This window comes from Cyanistes caeruleus, chromosome 2 (genome assembly GCF_971803275.1).
Source record: "Cyanistes caeruleus chromosome 2, bCyaCae1.hap1.1, whole genome shotgun sequence".
NCBI classification, from domain to species: Eukaryota; Metazoa; Chordata; class Aves; order Passeriformes; family Paridae; genus Cyanistes; species Cyanistes caeruleus.
The window spans coordinates 60,659,792-60,676,662 of NC_141702.1; the positions used below are offsets into that span (position 1 = coordinate 60,659,792).

The 16,871-nt window shown below is 35.7% G+C and overlaps 1 protein-coding gene across 11 annotated transcripts in view; it reads left to right on the forward strand.

The window, feature by feature from the left end:
• ZDHHC14 (zDHHC palmitoyltransferase 14) overlaps positions 1–16,871 on the forward strand; it is a 94,435-nt gene that overhangs the window by 53,790 nt on the left and 23,774 nt on the right. For all 11 annotated transcript variants that reach the window (XM_086868444.1, XM_086868437.1, XM_086868459.1 and 8 more), the window contains one exon: positions 8,519–8,677. In XM_086868444.1, the coding sequence (XP_086724570.1) occupies positions 8,519–8,677 (159 nt within the window). The remainder of the gene's footprint in view (positions 1–8,518; positions 8,678–16,871) is intronic.

Sequence of the window (16,871 nt, forward strand, 5' to 3'; positions counted from 1 at the left end):
TTTTTTTTTTTTTTTTTCTAGTAAAGCCAGCATAATTAGAGAGCTAGATTTTAACCATTCTCACTTAGGAAGAGCACTGTTAACTAAATTCTGTAAGTGAGACTTCTCCAGGTAGAGATATGCTGAATAACTAAAATGTGCCACCTGGATAAGAAAACACAGGATGAGTTTGCAGAACTGTTTTATAAATAGTGGGTTTATGTGCTTAGTAAGTTACTCAGCCTTAATAACTATTACTATATCTGCTTTGATATGATAGTCAGTGGAAATCCCATTTTCCTGAAGCAGTTTCAGAGAAATGCTCACTCATGTGAACATTGAAAAGACAGGTAACGGGTCTGTGCAAGCACATGAGAAATGCTTGCAGCATCCTTGGTGTTTAATACTATAGTGCAGTCTTAGGCTTTTTATGATAGAAGTATTAAAATGTTTGCTATTCATCTGAATTTCAGAAGTGCATAAAAATATGGAAAAATATAATGAAGCATTCATTTAGCACCTTTTCCTTACCAGTGTTATGGTTTACTTCTATTGATCTCCTTCAAGGAATTCTTTACCCAGAATAAGGTACCACCCTTAGTCCAAAACACAGGCACAGGTTCCTGTTCAAGGAATTCCTTATTTGCCCTGTGTTCACAAAAACATTGATCTATGTCGGGAAATAAATTATCTCAAATAAGCAACTCATGACAATAATTTTATCATCAATTTGTCATCTGTCAGTTTTGGTGAAATACAAAACTAAAAATACAAATTGAATACTAGAGACAATAGTCAAAATGTTCCTGTGTGCAACAATTTCAGAACTTGTGTTTACAAATTATCATTCTTTTTAAATAGTATTTCATACTTGTTCAGAGGTTGAGCTGATCAAAGCCATTGACTTTTCCTCAGCAGTAGCAAAGGCAGTAGTCTTCCAAGAAGGGTCTGTGAAGTACTGAGGCGAGGAATTACTGTGCCAGTAAATGTGGAATTCCCAAGCATGAGGGCTTATGGCAAGTCTAATAGAGGAACAAGCTATGTAGCTATAAGAAATCATTCTGCCCTAAACTTGTGATTCTGGATTCAACAATGGAAACAGAAAGAAACATTTTTGTACTGTTACAATACATTTTTTTAATGTGCCGGTGAAAGGTGTATCTTAATGGAGTGCTATCCGTGCAGCATGAAAAGCTGAATGGCTCCTGCAATTGAAAAGAAGACTAGATTTTCCAAAACTATCATTCAGACTGGATTGCCTTGTAACTTGCTGTACCTTTCAGCTTGAGGTGCCTTGTGAAGATGGGGTGCAAGGTTAACACTGTGGGTTGTTTTAGACAAGTTCTTCAGATAACTCACCTAAAAATAATGCCTTTACCAAATAATTTCTTTGCTAAAATGTGTTTATGTAACCTGTCCTATCTGTGGCTTTACTTTATTCAAATCATTCTTAGATACTTGAGTCTTACCCTATCCTACTGGTCTCTTAGGGAAGCAGCCTACCAGAAATTACTACAGATGCACTGAGAAACAGTTGTGTCCCAAGAAAAGGAATTGTGATTTAAGAATGCTATTTTGAAGTTCTCTTGAAATGTATCAAACCTTATTTTTTAATGTTAGAAAGCACAGAATAGGAGGACCTGATTAGGAAGAATGGTTCTCAATATCAGACCTTCTAGAGAAGCTGACAATACTTGTCTTTTCAGGTGACTTTCTGGAAACAGAATTTTTTCTGGAAGCATTTACAGGTCATATTGAGAGTGAAAAATGTTTCCACCTAGGCTATCAGCCTTCTTCAGGTGAAGATGGGGGACTAACTGAGCTGTGATGCCTATTTCCACCCCGTTTGTGCAGGAATGCAGTTATTTCTTGAGAAATTTGCTGTGTTCATAGAAAAACAAAAAGTGAAAAGAACTGGAAAAAAAAAGGAAATTGTCCAAAAATCAAATGGAACTTCTGTTATTTAAAAATATTATTTTCAATGCAGATCATCAATCTAGCCTCATATGAAGGAAGATTGGGAAGTGTAAGAAGAGGCCATTCTGATTATTTGATTGTAGTCAAAAAGATACTAATGTCAGAAGTGGAAATAGTTTCTAAAGATCAGTATAAAAAGGTGGCACAAGCATATTGGGAAAGGCAAAAGGAGAATAAAATCAGTTACAATCAGCAAGGAACAGTAGAAGACAACAGGACATAGTCTGTTAGAGGTCAGAGGAAGAAAGAAAAGCTGAAGTCATGCTGTGTAATTGGGAAATGAGAAATAGCAGAGGACAATCTGAAGGATTCAACACTGCTTTGATCTCAGAAGATGACTTGTATGCTTCTTGATATCTGATAGAGCAGGTCAGAAGAAAGGAATGTAGTTGTGGTTTAAAAGTCTGTTAATATGCTATACTGTATCTTTATTGGCTTATCTTGTGTTATGCTTTAATAGAAATCTGTCAATTCTATCACTAGAAACACTTCTCTGTCTGGAAGGACGTGGAGTGCACTGCTACATCATCATTACAGGAATTGGGACTGTCAAAGAGTTGGGACTTGTGACTATTTAAGTCTCAAAACAAGCAACAAAGAATTTAAAGAGGAAATCAAGTGTAACCAATCTGATACCCTTCATTGAATGGGAAAGCAGAAGATGTGCTTCATTTTTCACTCTAATTAAGCTCTTGACGGTGTCCTGCATAGGATTCTTTCTGTATGAGTTTTGGAAATAAGTTCCAGATGAAATTGCCACAAAGTCAATAAGCACCTTTTCAAAAAGACACTATAGTAGCAAGTGCTAAGTGGTCAAATAGAACCTTTTGGAGACTGATTGTGAGCTCATGAGGAATATGCTTAACTCTGAAGTTGGTGTTGAGATAGAGAAATTTGCAATCACTGGGTTAGATTTTTTTTTAAAATATTTTTTTAATAGTTTGGGCAACTTTAGGGAAAAACCACAAAATGCATGAATACAAGTGGAAATCAAATACTACTGGAAAGCATTTTAAGTGGTGAATGGTGCAGGAAGAGGACACTTGAGTATTATTTCCAAACAGATTGAGTTAGCACTGTGATATGGCAAAAAGGGGAAATCATTTTTGCGACATGTTAGAAGAGGAATAGTCACATGAATCAGAAGAAGTGACATTCTGGAATACCCAGTGGTGACAAGGGCTCAGTTCACTGTCTGGTTTTCCACAACACGTGTAGAAACTCTAGAGGAAGGCAGCTAAACAGAGAAGTCTAGAAAACAGGACCTGTAAGAATATTTAATACATATGTGCATTTGGCCTAAGAGAGAGGAGAAGCAGAAGTCTTGAAATACTCTAATTTGCTGGGGTTTTCATATAACGTAATAAAACAAAACCAAGTAGATGTATGAGGCTTATATAATGTAAAATCACTGAGGGTAACTTTATTTGCTATGAAAGTGCTATAATTTCACTGAAATGCAGCAGGATTTTTTTCTTTCTTTAAACATTAAACTTCGCAATGTTGTATTTTACTTCAGTTATAACTTTCATTAAAATTGAAAAGTAATTTTTTTCCAGGGGTACCCTAACTGTAATTGCATTATTGTCATGGTGCATATAAGCGTGGCTTCTGCAGTCACACAAAATATTGTATCGAGAGGGGCTTTTTTTATATGGAAATACAAATACTAAGAGCAGCCTTATTTTGTAGCCTCTTTGCAGTTACCATATGTGTCTCTTGTAGTTAGGTCAGTGTTAAGTCACTTCAAGTGGAAAAATTGTAACCTTCTGAATATGAAGGCTTAGAAGGATAACCCAGTCCAGGAGAATGGGTTTTGTAGGCGGGAAAGCATTTGTCCAGTTGATGTATACAAGTTTAACGATTCTTCCGCAATATCTGTCTTGTTTGTATTGGATAGGTGATGGAGATAAATTAAAAGATGGTCATGGTAGTTTATCTTTCCAGCCTTAAAATGCTTTGGAGTTTTATTCAGGCTAACTGTCTCAAGTATCTTCCTTATTTAATCTGTACAATTAGCTCAGGCCAGTTCACAGGACAGCTTTTGCTTGCTTGCTTTTGTGTTTTCCAAGCCCTGAACTCAATGTATGACCTACACCAGCAAATCATCTCTGCAAATTGTTTATGTCTTGGCCATCTACTTTAAGCTGATGCTCAAGACCACATTTGAGACTCCTTCACAATTCCTTGCCTGTCTTTCATTTGTTTTGAAATGCACTATTTGATTTCATTATAGCCTTATAAAATTAAATCCATGCCACAGACATTTCATAGAACTGGCAATGGCCTGAACACATACCATGTGTAGTTACCACGTTTTTCCTTCTTTACAAAGGTGAGATGCCAGCTTCCTAGGCTTATAGTTGTACTTGATACTGCACTCTTTAAACAACATTCTTAAAATAAATATAGTGAAATTACTTTGTGTGTCAGGTAAGTCTTAAAAAGCTCTTCCTGTCTATGCTTCTTCCCCTCAGCAAATCACTGAAGATTACATTTCTTTCTGGTAATGAGCATAACTTTCACATGAAGTTTAAGTCTTCAAGAAGATCATGCAACTCTACTTTTAAGAAAAAAATACATTATTTCAGGAAAAATCTAAGGCAGCAAGTCCTTAAAGTCAGGGGCAATATGTGGTCTATACTTCTTGATGGCTATCAGATGAAAAGCTATGTGAAGAATGCTGTTAGCAGATGCTGGTTTCAGTCTAAACCAGGTTCCCAGTATTGTTTGTCCCTGAGATTACTGTCGGAAAGCAAAAGCATTTTATTAAAGTTCTCTTCCGTCCAAGAGATAAATTACTCTTTTGTCTTGTTGCCCACTGTTAAATGGGTAGCTTAAATTTAAGTGGTTAAACACAGAGGAAGACATTTCTTAGAGGTTTGCAGTTTGGCAGGCTTTGTTTTGTTTTGGTTGGGTTTTTTTTCTACTGTTTTTCAGATGTTACGGGTTATATGAAGAGATTCTTTTCATTACCTTTTCATTTAGTCCTCAGGAAGCATTAGAATTGTTTCAGTTTACTGACTTTTCAAATAATATTGTTTGAAGATTGAAATTATGGCCTTTTAAAGTTGTCAATAAACATTGCATGATATGGTTATGAAGCTTGTATGCAGCAATGTAGGGTTGCCTTCTAGAGGCTGTTTGTCTCAGGTTCTTAGGAACATTGACCAAAAAATCCAGCTCTTGATGGAGCAGGAGAATTCTATGATATTTATACAAACTTGCAGCTTCTGTCTTTCGTCAGCACCGCTTGTTTGTAGCATAATAAATTGAGAAATCTAAGTGGAGTTTGTTGTCCCATTAGAAGGTTGCTTGGCTGTGCTGTATCTCCATTAAATACTTGGAGTATCTTTCTTGGAGCAATTCAGGTCTCTTGGTCCTCCAAGGACATGGATTGCATGTATGGGGTTTTTGTAATTACAGTGATAAAAGTGCTGGAGCCCCACCTAGTACATGAACAGTTAACCCTGCTAGAGAAGCAAAAACATACATACAAAATATGTCTGAACAGAGGATGGATGGTAATCCTATTAGTGGGTAAAATTTACCTTTTTTTTGTGAACTAGCATTACTACATAAATTGGATGAGTTAAAATGTAGGAGTGGTCAAACACAGTTTATTTGGGGAAGGTGATTCCATAAAGGTTGGTCTTTCTGTTCTTCAAAGAGACCTCATACATTGAAGATTTAACTTTGTTAGACCCCAAGTATAAGTAGTTGAATTGAAGTCAGATTACAGTGAAAACTCACAGTAAGACCAGGACATGTTTAGCACATTTAGGTTAGATAAATTGTATTAAATCCAAGCACATTTGACCTTGCTCTGCAGCTTGTTTCCAGGAAAAAGATATTAGTAAACAGAAAGACTGGAACATTCAGGTTTGATTATGCAATTTAGGATTTTGTGAAGAATTCTCAGAAAAATTCCTTGGAAAGTCAGCAAGACTGTTTACATTGATTTAATTTGCATCAGCTTTCACCCTTGGATTTTAAGATTAATTCACCTTGGAGAGCTGGGATTTGCTGTGTCTGTGAACTTCCCTGCAAATGTTTGGAGGAAATCCTTTTAGAAGACCAGTGTTGTAAATAAAATGGGTTGGATGGTAGTCTCACTTCACCAGAGAAGACAGAAGTTGCCTTTGAGATTCTGCCAGACCCATTTAAAATAACTGTGGTGCACTTTACAGACATCTTGAAAGGGAAGGAAAATACTGGTTTTAGTCAGTGTGCCTTTTATAAAATAAATGTTTATCTAGGAAAAAGAGCATTTTTCCTCTAAACAATTCCCTTTGACTGGTTTAAGTAATTTTCTTTCTATGATTATGTACATACTCAGGAATAATAAGACTTTTTAAAAGAAAAAAATCTGAAATATCATTTTCATGTTAAGAAATTCAATGCATCAGTATTTCTAGCATACAAAGCTACACCTAGGTGAAATTCAGGCTTTAGTAGTATTTATTTTTTATAATTATGCACCTAAATATGAATATCAAATGAAATTTTTGGTTTATTAATGGATATGCCATGCCAGTATGTGTTAAATGCTTTATTCAATAAAAAAATTAAGTAGGGCTAATGACCTATATTTATGTTCACAGTTTAAGTCTTATCTTGACCACAATATGGTCAGAAATGGCTGTAAGATAATGTTTTGTAATGCCCAAAGATTTCTGGAAGAACTATGACTATTACAAGCCAATTGGTTATATGTCACCAGAAGCTTTTTAATATAATGTGAATTATAAGAAATTCTTCCCTGTCTTCTGGATTTAGGTAACATCAGCTGTAAACACTATAAGCACAGTTGTGCTGCACCTTTCAAATAATACCTTTTTAGCTTATACACTGAAATACACTGGTAGCATTACTTAATCATAAATAAGTAGTGTTGGCCTTGAGTTCACAATCAGTGTAACTGCTAAGGTATGGGAATCACACAATAGCCTGTTCTTCCATGTGCAGGTTGTAGGATCTGGCCAAGCATCACAAGCACATTGTTGGTTTATATCCAGCACAAGTGAATGTCTATAACTCATCAGGCTGTAGGAAGCTGCTTCTAAGCTCTTCTTTCTTCAGTATTCACCATTTCATTCTCATAATGGATGTTTGGGAGCTTTATACACAGATTCCATCTATCTCAGCTATTGCTCCCTTCATTTCATCCTCTTCTCCATTAGAGTTTTCTGAAGTCTGGTTGTTTTAATGGTCAAATTTACAGTGGTGTCCCACAAAGACTTTTATTGGTTCATATTTATGGCTGAGCACGTTGCAGATGAGAACTCCTTAAGCTGGATTTGCTGCCAAATCAGCACATTGTATAATTGCACCTTTGCTAGCACAGCTGCGCTGTTGCCAGTTTGAAAACCTTGCTAGGTGGGAGACTTTCTTGTTGCCCTTTTGGAAAATACGTAATTTGTAGGCTGTATAATTGGCAGAAATCAAGATTGTGGGTGGTATTTCTAACAATTTGATCTCAAGTACAAGTCATAGATCTTTTAGTAACAAGCTTCACATGAAACGTAAGACACAATTTAAGTGACTTGACTGTGACTTTGAAATGTATTTTCATTCATATATTGGAAAATATTTTATTTTACTTCCTAATGTCTTAGCTGTTCTATTGTCCAAGTGTAATAAATTTAGGGTTAGTTTTTGGGTTTTTTTCACTTCTGTGTTTTATTTGATTGTGATTACACAAGAACAGATAAACCTAGAAAAAGGCACCACTTGTACATGTTGAGCTTTCAGAGTAAAGCTCAGCTTGGAAAAAATTGAGCTTTAATGGTTTAGTCTAAGGAGTCCTCTAGATGCTGGTAAAATTACTGGTAATAGCCTAAAATAAAACAAAGAGAAGCTTAGAAAAAACCCCAAAACTCTACCACTTGTATCTAACAGGGTAGTTGGAAACTGGTTTTTGTGCAACAAACAAACTTCAAGGTGTGTAGAAGTAACACTGGGAATTGGGTGTTAAAATTTCTAAACAGCAGAAGCTGTAAAATATTTTCACGAATATTCAGAATTTTCAGTTGTATCATATGCAAGAGATCTCAACATTCACCAGGCTCAGATGACAGAGCTGCTTTTGCTTAAGTAAATGTGCAGATTCTCTATTAGGTTGTAGAATTTCTGCAGCACTTCTAGGAAGATTTTTTTGTTATTACAGGAATTCTGAAAAAAAAATAAAAAAATAGGAAGATTCTAAAGGTAACTTTCAAGTTTTGCTGTCCTACACCAGTAGTTATAGTTGTCTTTAATATATTATCTAAGAACTATTAGGGGGTATGAAACTGTAAGAATTTTGGGATCAAGCTCATTGTCATCATTTGAGAATTGAGTTTGGATGGGTTTTTTTGATTCAGATTGATTGGCTTTGGATGCTATTTGCAATGAAATATCTTTTTGCTACTTACTACTTGAGAATTAGAAGGGGAAAAATTGTTTGTTTTAAATGTATAAATACAAATTTGAAATCTGCTATGGATTGCCGTCAAGGACAGTTTTGTGCATACATAATAGCTCATGTACAACATTTCATGTCTTGTATTTTCATGTTTAGATATAGCAAATGGCTCCAGTTCAGGAGGATATCGCCCCCCTCCCAGAACAAAAGAAGTGATCATCAATGGACAGACAGTGAAACTAAAATATTGTTTTACTTGCAAGATTTTCCGCCCACCTCGTGCCTCACATTGCAGCCTTTGTGATAACTGCGTAGGTGAGTAAAAAAAAAAGATATGGCATATGTTCTATTTAGTAGCTTATATATTGTTATGGATACTTTTCATAGGAGATGGAAAAAAATCAGTTAGTGACAAGATTAGTCATGAGGTGACTTGCTCTGTTCGTCTTCCTTTCCTTCAAGATCTGTTAAGTGGTAAGAATTTTAGAGGAGGCAGAAAAGGAGACTTGGCCTAGCAGATGTTGCTAGTCTAAGAAGGGAAACTATTTTCTGATGCATACATCTTTCCTAACCTGCCCTAATGACAAGGAACACAAACACATCAACTCAAATAAGGCCACATATAATGTGCAATGACCTTTCCAAGCTCTCTGAGAGTCTCAGAATTGTTTTCTTCACCAAACTAAATTGAGGGCAAGGAGCTGCTTCTCCAGTTCATTAGTAACCAACTGTAAGGCACAGTTCAAATGGTTAGGGCTGTATGACCAAAATACATGCTGTAGGTGATTCTTACCTTTGAGCAGTTTTATGACTAGAAGTACTTATGTCAGAATCCATAAGAAATTACTGGGCAAACATGCTATTTTGAGAGTAAGTACATGTTGCCAGGACCTAAGCATATTTTATAATTATAGGGTTGGGCTTTTTCTCTCTGACTATCTTGTCCTTTTTCATTACTATTTCCTGTGGAGGTCAGACAAGGTGATTAAGATATGCTTGGATTTAAAAGCAAACCAAAAAACACCTACCAATCAAATCTGAGCGGTTTCCAGTTAATTAGATCACATTTGCAGTTTAGTGCAGTTGATTAGCACACTGTTGAGCCTGGATCTTATGCATTCAGGAAAATAATGTAGAAAGATGTCTCCAGCTGAGAAATGTAATTGCAGCATTCAGCAGTGATATTTTTAGATATAAAGCAGTCATTGGAAGAATTGGAGTTTTATGTTTAGATGATACTCATTTAGGGAGTACACTTACATTAGACTGAAAAGCTTATTAGCCTTTGGGCCCTATAGAATTGATTGGTATCTGTAGATGGTTCCTTCAGTAAATAAATTTTTCTGATGTGTTAGAATTTTGTAAGAGTTGCAAAAGCTATTGAGCAAGTAGGGATGTTTATGAATGGCAGTTGGCACATTTTTCAGAAAAATATTTTTAGCAAATGTGTAACCTGAACATTACAGTGTAGTGATATTACTCAGCAAACTGGGTAATATGTAAATACAGTTGTTGACCAGTGTGATAAATAAAAGTTGAATAGCTGTTGTCTTTACCAAGAGAGCAAAAATAAGAGCAACTTCCCCCTTGAAGCTTATTTTAAAATAAAGTTTTGGTTTTTTAATGCAGTGGTATGAAGGATTTTCTGATAGGTTATTCTGTAGGCTGTGTCCTTTTCATACCACATCTGGAAAACCTATTCTGTAAAACATAAAAGTAGTGATGGCAGGGAAACAACTTACACAGTCTTCTGATCATGTCTGTGATGAAAAAACAGATGTGAATTATTATGAATATTTATCAGAAAAGAGTGAGGAAATGATTTGTGTAACTGAGATATCTTTTCTGCTCATAAGATAAGTATGATCACCTTGCACATTTTTAAATTTGGAGTTACTTGTTTTAAAGTAATTTAATGAATTTTCTATGGTTTTTCTCCTCAGTGTTTATAAGGGGAAATAAAATAAATTTACTTTTTCAGGGTACACTGTATAATAGCTTTGTTTCCTGGTTAGATTCAGGTATTTGTCATATAAGTATTCAGGTGTTCTGAATGCAAAAAGTGAAATCTACAAGTACCTGAAAATATTTTTCTGTTAAAAATAAGTGTCAAGAAAATTGGATAGACCTGTGGAAATCTAACAATCTGCGAGTGTACACTTAATCAGAGTGTTATATAGTTTGTCACCACTCTTAAAATAGTATTGTCTGTATGATGATGTTTTTATTTAGTTTCTGAATAAATCTTTTAATAGCAATGAGTGTTCTTGTGACACTGTTTGTTAGTTCCTTACTGGTTTAACGAAACCCATGGACAAGTAGTCCTACTTCACACACATATGGATATTTAAGTAACTTATGTTGTTTAAACATAACGTATTTAAGCAGCTCACTACCAGTATGGCCACACATTCCTTTTTACCACATAGTTTCCAAAGATTTTGCAGCAGTTACAAATCAGCCACAGAAACTCAGTGGTACAGGAATGGAGCCTGTCCTCAAACCAGCACTTACTGCTCAGAAAAAACAGTGTGCTGCTTCTACCTAAAGGTGTCTTATGATACTTGGCAAATGAATGCAGTGTGAAAGAGAGGTTCTTTCATTCTGTGTTCTCTATTAATGTTTTTTATTCTGTGAGGAATCTATTGCAGCATTTTAAATATGTAAGTACATACAAAAACTTACTTTTTTTCTGTCTAATTGTTTAGTAACCATATCTGTTACTTGACCTTGTTTAATTTTTGTTTCATCACAATTTTTTATAAATGTCTATGTGGTATTTGTAGATACAAGAAATAACAAATAACTTAAAATAAGAAAAAAGAAGAAAATATCTAGTTTGAGTTCTAGCCATGGTAATACTTCAAACTCCTTTAACTTTACAGTATTTTCCTAGTAGCGTCCAGAAAAATATCTATTTTCATACAAATGTAGTTTGTTCCATTTATGTAATACCTTAAAAAATTGGAAATTGGTTGAAGAAGTGTTCCCTGAAGCACATACCTTGGGTGTATTCCTGATCTGCTTTCTTTACTGCCTGTGTGAATGTCAGTAGGAAGTTAGCCCCTCAAGGGTTTTCTGTACCATTATGTTGCGTAAGAATTACAAATGAGTTAAACATAACATGCATCTAAAAACAAGAGATAAAGACTTTAGAATAAAAGTAACCAAGCCAGACATAAATTCTGAGCTCAAGCTAGTTATTGCTGTGTTTTGACAAGAGGTTTTGATGGCACTATGTAATGTTAGAAGGAAGGCAGTGGTTGGACTTGCTTCTGAAATGACCTAATGGCGGCTTCTTAATTTATTTTTGGTCATTGCAACATCGACTGTGTAATATCCTTTTGTTTGGTTTGGTTTTAATAAATAATTTTTGTTTTGTTTAATTCAATTTCTATAATGAAAGCTGAACAATAAGCAGGTGGCTATATCTGAACAGTATGGGGAATTAATTTCCAAAGCACACATAACACAGACAGTGTAAGACAAAATGAAAATTACCAGTGTGTTCTGGGGACAAGCTTTTCCCTGTGGTTACTCCAGATACCACCATCTTCCAGCCTGAAGAACACCAATTACTTCAAAAGCAGGCTGAGAGGTGGCATTGTGAAAGTTTGGCTTTTCTAATGCAGACAGTGTTTCCAAGAATAATTTTCTCTGGACTTTGTAGTCCTTTATAATCAATGTGTATGTTGGGACTTTGGTTTCTTGGTTTTAATTCTATTCTGTAGCACTCTTTCTTCATTACCTTATTATTTCCTTTCTTGCCTTCACTTCATTTTCATGGCCTTTGCTTATTTCTTTCCTTACATTTCCTGCAGTGAACAGAGTATAATTTTCACTTCATTTTGAACCTGTTAAACCTTAGCTCTGGTTGTCTTCAAATAGCTCTTTTGCTGAACAGTTTTAAGCACAAATTTGGTTGCTATGACCATTCTTTTCTTTTTTCTTTCTTCTCTTATGCATTTTTCCCAGTTTTTACAGGTGAGAAGTGGCTTGGACTGTTTTTGTTTCGGTGCTCCAAAAAGGTAGAACAAGAAGCTGCTAAATGGGAGTACTCACCAGCACTCACAGAAGTGACATATTATTTATGATTGTGCCACTTACATAATTAGATGTACTTTGGAAATTCAGGGAGCGTGGCATATGTGTCAGGGCTTCTAAATCCTAAGCCAGTGGACTGCAAAATATGTCAGTCTCTTTATAAAAGAAAATCGTATTAGAGGTTACTTAAGAGAGCTTGTGGCTTACACACTGGTCTGCATATGAAAAAATACAGAGATGATCAGAACATCTGACTGTGTAAATGATGTTGTAAACCTCAAGGTGTCAGAGTAAAAATGAAAAAGAGAAATTACTAGTTAAAATTAGGAACCTAAGAAAATAAACACTTATTTACATTCAGTGCAGTAACAATTTGCAGAATGTTTAAAAAACTCAAATTCAGTAAAAGACCACAATGGAAGCATGTAAAAAAATATGCTTTCCTGTGGAAAAGAGAGAAATTCATCCATAAACCTTGTGAATGCTGTTACTTGGTAAGGATACTATGCTTTCTCCATGGACAAATATGGGGGTTTTAAAATCTCTTCCCCCACAGTTGGGTCTGTGGTAGGCACTCATCTGAGTATGTACTCGAATGGGTGCGTAATGAGATATTGTTAAGTAGTGAGGTCCTTCACTGTGCACTCTTTGTACCTCTCAAAGAGCAGCCATTCTAAACTTCTGCTGCTGCCTTTGAAAACGTCACCATTAATGTGCATACAGTCAAAGGAGTTTGTTAATTAGTCAACGTTTATTATTGGAGGGTGCAGTGAAGTGATCTATGTGACAATACAGTTTAATTACTGTGAGCTATCCTAGGGCAATGGCTGGATGTTTTCCTAATAAATCAATTGCTATTTTTATTTTGAAAATTAAGCATGTTTATTTTCTTTTTGTGAATAGTGATAGTCTGCAAGCATTGAAGTTGATTAGCATACAAAAAGTTGTCATTGCAACTTATTTTCTTAAAACCCCACCCAAATAGCTTAGCTGTCTGGAACACTTTAAAGTCATGAAAGTGAAACACATGTTAAGTAGCACTTGTGTTTGTTTTTCTGATTGACTTTTTGTTGTAGATACCCATGCACATTATTAACTTATTTCATTAATAGAGGCCCATCTTTCCTGGTGTTACATTACCGTTTCAGTTTGCACCACCTTATAGAGATTAGTGTCCAGAGTGTAACTTGGAGCAAACTTTTGGTGAGTATTTCCCAAATGTTAGCATGAGGCCAGAAGATGCTTTCTTTGTTTGATTTTCATGGGGCTTTTGATTTGGAGTCGGTGTATAAAAACATTGAAGCTCAGTGATTTAAAGGATCCATTGTGCATTGTCCATAACAGATGTTCTAAAATAACACCAGTGTGCATATAAATGTAACTTGCAATTGATCTTTTGTTATTCTCTGCTTTTTTGATTTAAATTTTTACTCAAATTTCATTCCACGAAAGTAAGAGCAAAGGTATCGTCAGGGGAACAACTGTCAGGCAGGTGAATGGTGTGTAAGTTAAATTGATGCAAGTATTTGATTGCTGTTGCCATTTGGTGGCAAATCCCATCAGTGGGGATGTTTTTTTAAATATTATTAAATAAATAATTTTCTTAGGAGTGATGATTTCAGTTGGTGAAACTGAATTTTTATGAATATGTTATAATTATTGGATATTAATTTTTGGTATGTTAAATGATTAGATATTTTGAACTGACTGTAAAGGACTTAATGTAATTGTTATATTTGCTTTTGTGCATGTGTGCATCACTTTCAGCTGTTGGGATTGGACTGGTGTGTCTTAGAAGAAAATAAATACTTTTTATAATAAAATATATTTCTTGTGTGGACTTCTAAAATCCTCATTTGTTTTCTTTTCAAGAGCAATCAAATTCTGAAAGTACTATTTGTCATACAAAATGTCAAGTCAAGAAGCCTGAATAGATGTGGTCATATCATGACATCATAGTCCTTCAAAAAGCTTTGATTGTCATCATTATAAATACGTGCAGATGTGTCAGTCCCTCTACATAATTACTCAGTGTGACTCCTTGACAATGGGTATTGTAGTCCTGTGTTGTACTACTGCTACTATCCAAAGTAATTTTGAGTAATCCTGGCCCAACTGGTGGAGCTGTAATGTGACTTCTAACTGAGGCAGGATTTGCACAGTGGGCTCTTGACTCTTTCCAGTCATGGGATACACGTTTGCATGTTTTAAATAAAGAAACATTCAGGGAATGCCTTAGGTTTGTGTCTTTGCCCTACAATGCTTCGCTTGCACAGGGTGGAAAAATTACCAAGTGAATTCTAACTTGTGCTCACTGGTAACATGACCTAGATATTTCTGCACCTGTCGACTTCTTGTCTTTGAGTCCTGCCTTTACATTGAGCTTTAGAAAATATATGCTGGTGTGCAGTGATCCAGCTGAGCAAAGAAAAAGGGAAACAATAAATGCTGCAAACTGAAGGGCCAAGCTGTCCTGCAAATGTTCCATTTAAAAATGCTTCTGCATTCCTTGTAAATTATTAGGCTTTCATGAAATGTTTTGAAAAAGGAAGGAAAGCATTTGGGTCATTTTGTACATGGTTTCCTGGAGTGTAATGACTGAAAAATGGAAGCAGAACATTTAAGTATTTAGGAGTCTACATGCTGTGCTGTGGAAAAGTAGAGATTTGACTCTTTGGTTCTGAGCAGCAAGGAACATGCTTTGGTGTGGCTTCTGAAGGAAACACTGCATGTGAAAGACCATGGCTTAGTAAAATGGGAAATGTTCTCAGGTTCTTTTTTGTCTGAGATATCCAACAGTTAATGTTTCTTATGCAAGTTTTAAATACAAGTATTTCAGGTGAGGTAAAAAATTAGGAATGTCTAAAAGTACAAAGTATAATGTTTTTCTGTCATCCAGTTAGCATAGATTTTTAGGTGCATGTTAATCAGAGCATTTGGGTGAGTGTTAATGAGACTACTGAGTCATGCTGACAGCTTGCTGCTTCCAAAGGGATTTGAATGGCATCCTCTTCTTTTTTTTTTTTTTCCTTATTTCCATGATTCTTTTCTTTGTGCCTGTTCACAGAGCATTTGGTAACACACACCACACACCACACACACACACACAGAGCCATTGGTAAGTCAGTTTTTCTCACTCATCAATGAGCAAAATAATTCCTTTTTCTTCTTTCCTGCCAGTCCAGGGAACTGACCTGATTCATCATCCGCTTACACAATGAAAGAAGGAAGTGGGATGAAGTGGCAGGCAAGGCATCATATGACCATCTCTTTCACTGATACTAAGGTTTTAGATTGGCTCAATTATCTTGGGAAGCCTCATCCTTTGGATTTAGTTCTGGGGGTGCTGGCTATCCTCAGAAGTTATTATTTAAATTCAAAGATGCTGATCACCTGGGAAAGAGTAATGAAATAGTCTTTGTTACTGACAGTTCCTGAAATTTCTTACCTCTTTGGTTTTCTGTGACTTGTACAGCAGCATTTTTAGTCTCCGTTTAGTCATCTGCTCTTTTCATTGATGCTTTACCTCATACACTATTCACACATTCTTTTTCAGTCTTTTTTTGTTTGCTTCAGTTTTTGCTCTCAGATCCTGAAAAAATAATCAAAACTGGATTTCTCCTGCAGTTGTGATAGCTGCTAACCTGTAGTAAGATTGATGTCATAGCTGGGCTGAATTTACACTTAGCTGCTTCTGAAGGTGTTACTTCACCCCTTCTCTGGCAGTGTGTTCCCAGTGCTTCACTTGGGCCAGCCTTGGTGTGTTTGTCTGATGAGGTGATCTGAGGAGAATAGGCAAAAGCAAGCCACAGTTTTAGGTTCATCTGGCACTGTCAGCCTGCTCCCTGCAGGATAAAACGAGCACTTAGGCTTGGCCTAAGAATGGAGAGCCATGAACACACAGGCAGAAGACTTCACAAAAATGCTGAAATGGTAGAAACTGGACCATCTATTCTATCAGTAGTTCTTGATTAGGTAGATACAAGATACAGCTGTAACATCAAGAAGGCAAATGTCTTGCTGCTTTTCTTTAAATTTGGGTGTAGGAGGATGATATATCACAATGTTTCTATCCATAGAGTGCTTCAGCTTCTTCCTTCATTACAAGTTCTAATACATGTATATTAGCAGGAGTTTATATTACCAATGTTTTAATTGTCTGTGTTTGCCTCAAATATTTTTACATTAACCTTGCCACAAATGTTTGTATAAATAAAATAGTATGTTAACTATCCAGAACTGCAGTCGTCACCTCTTAACAGTCTGTTCTTCACAACAAGAAATTATGTTTCTCTTTGCTTTGCATTTTAAGTTCATGAGGGGTGGAATTCCAGTTTTTGTCAGCATCAGTAGTTTTTCATTTCTCTATGAAATTGTCTTAATTTTGCTAACAATATTGTCCAAGTGGAGATGTCAGATAGATCTTCCTTTACAAAATCATTGATTGTTCAGTTGTCAGGCATCT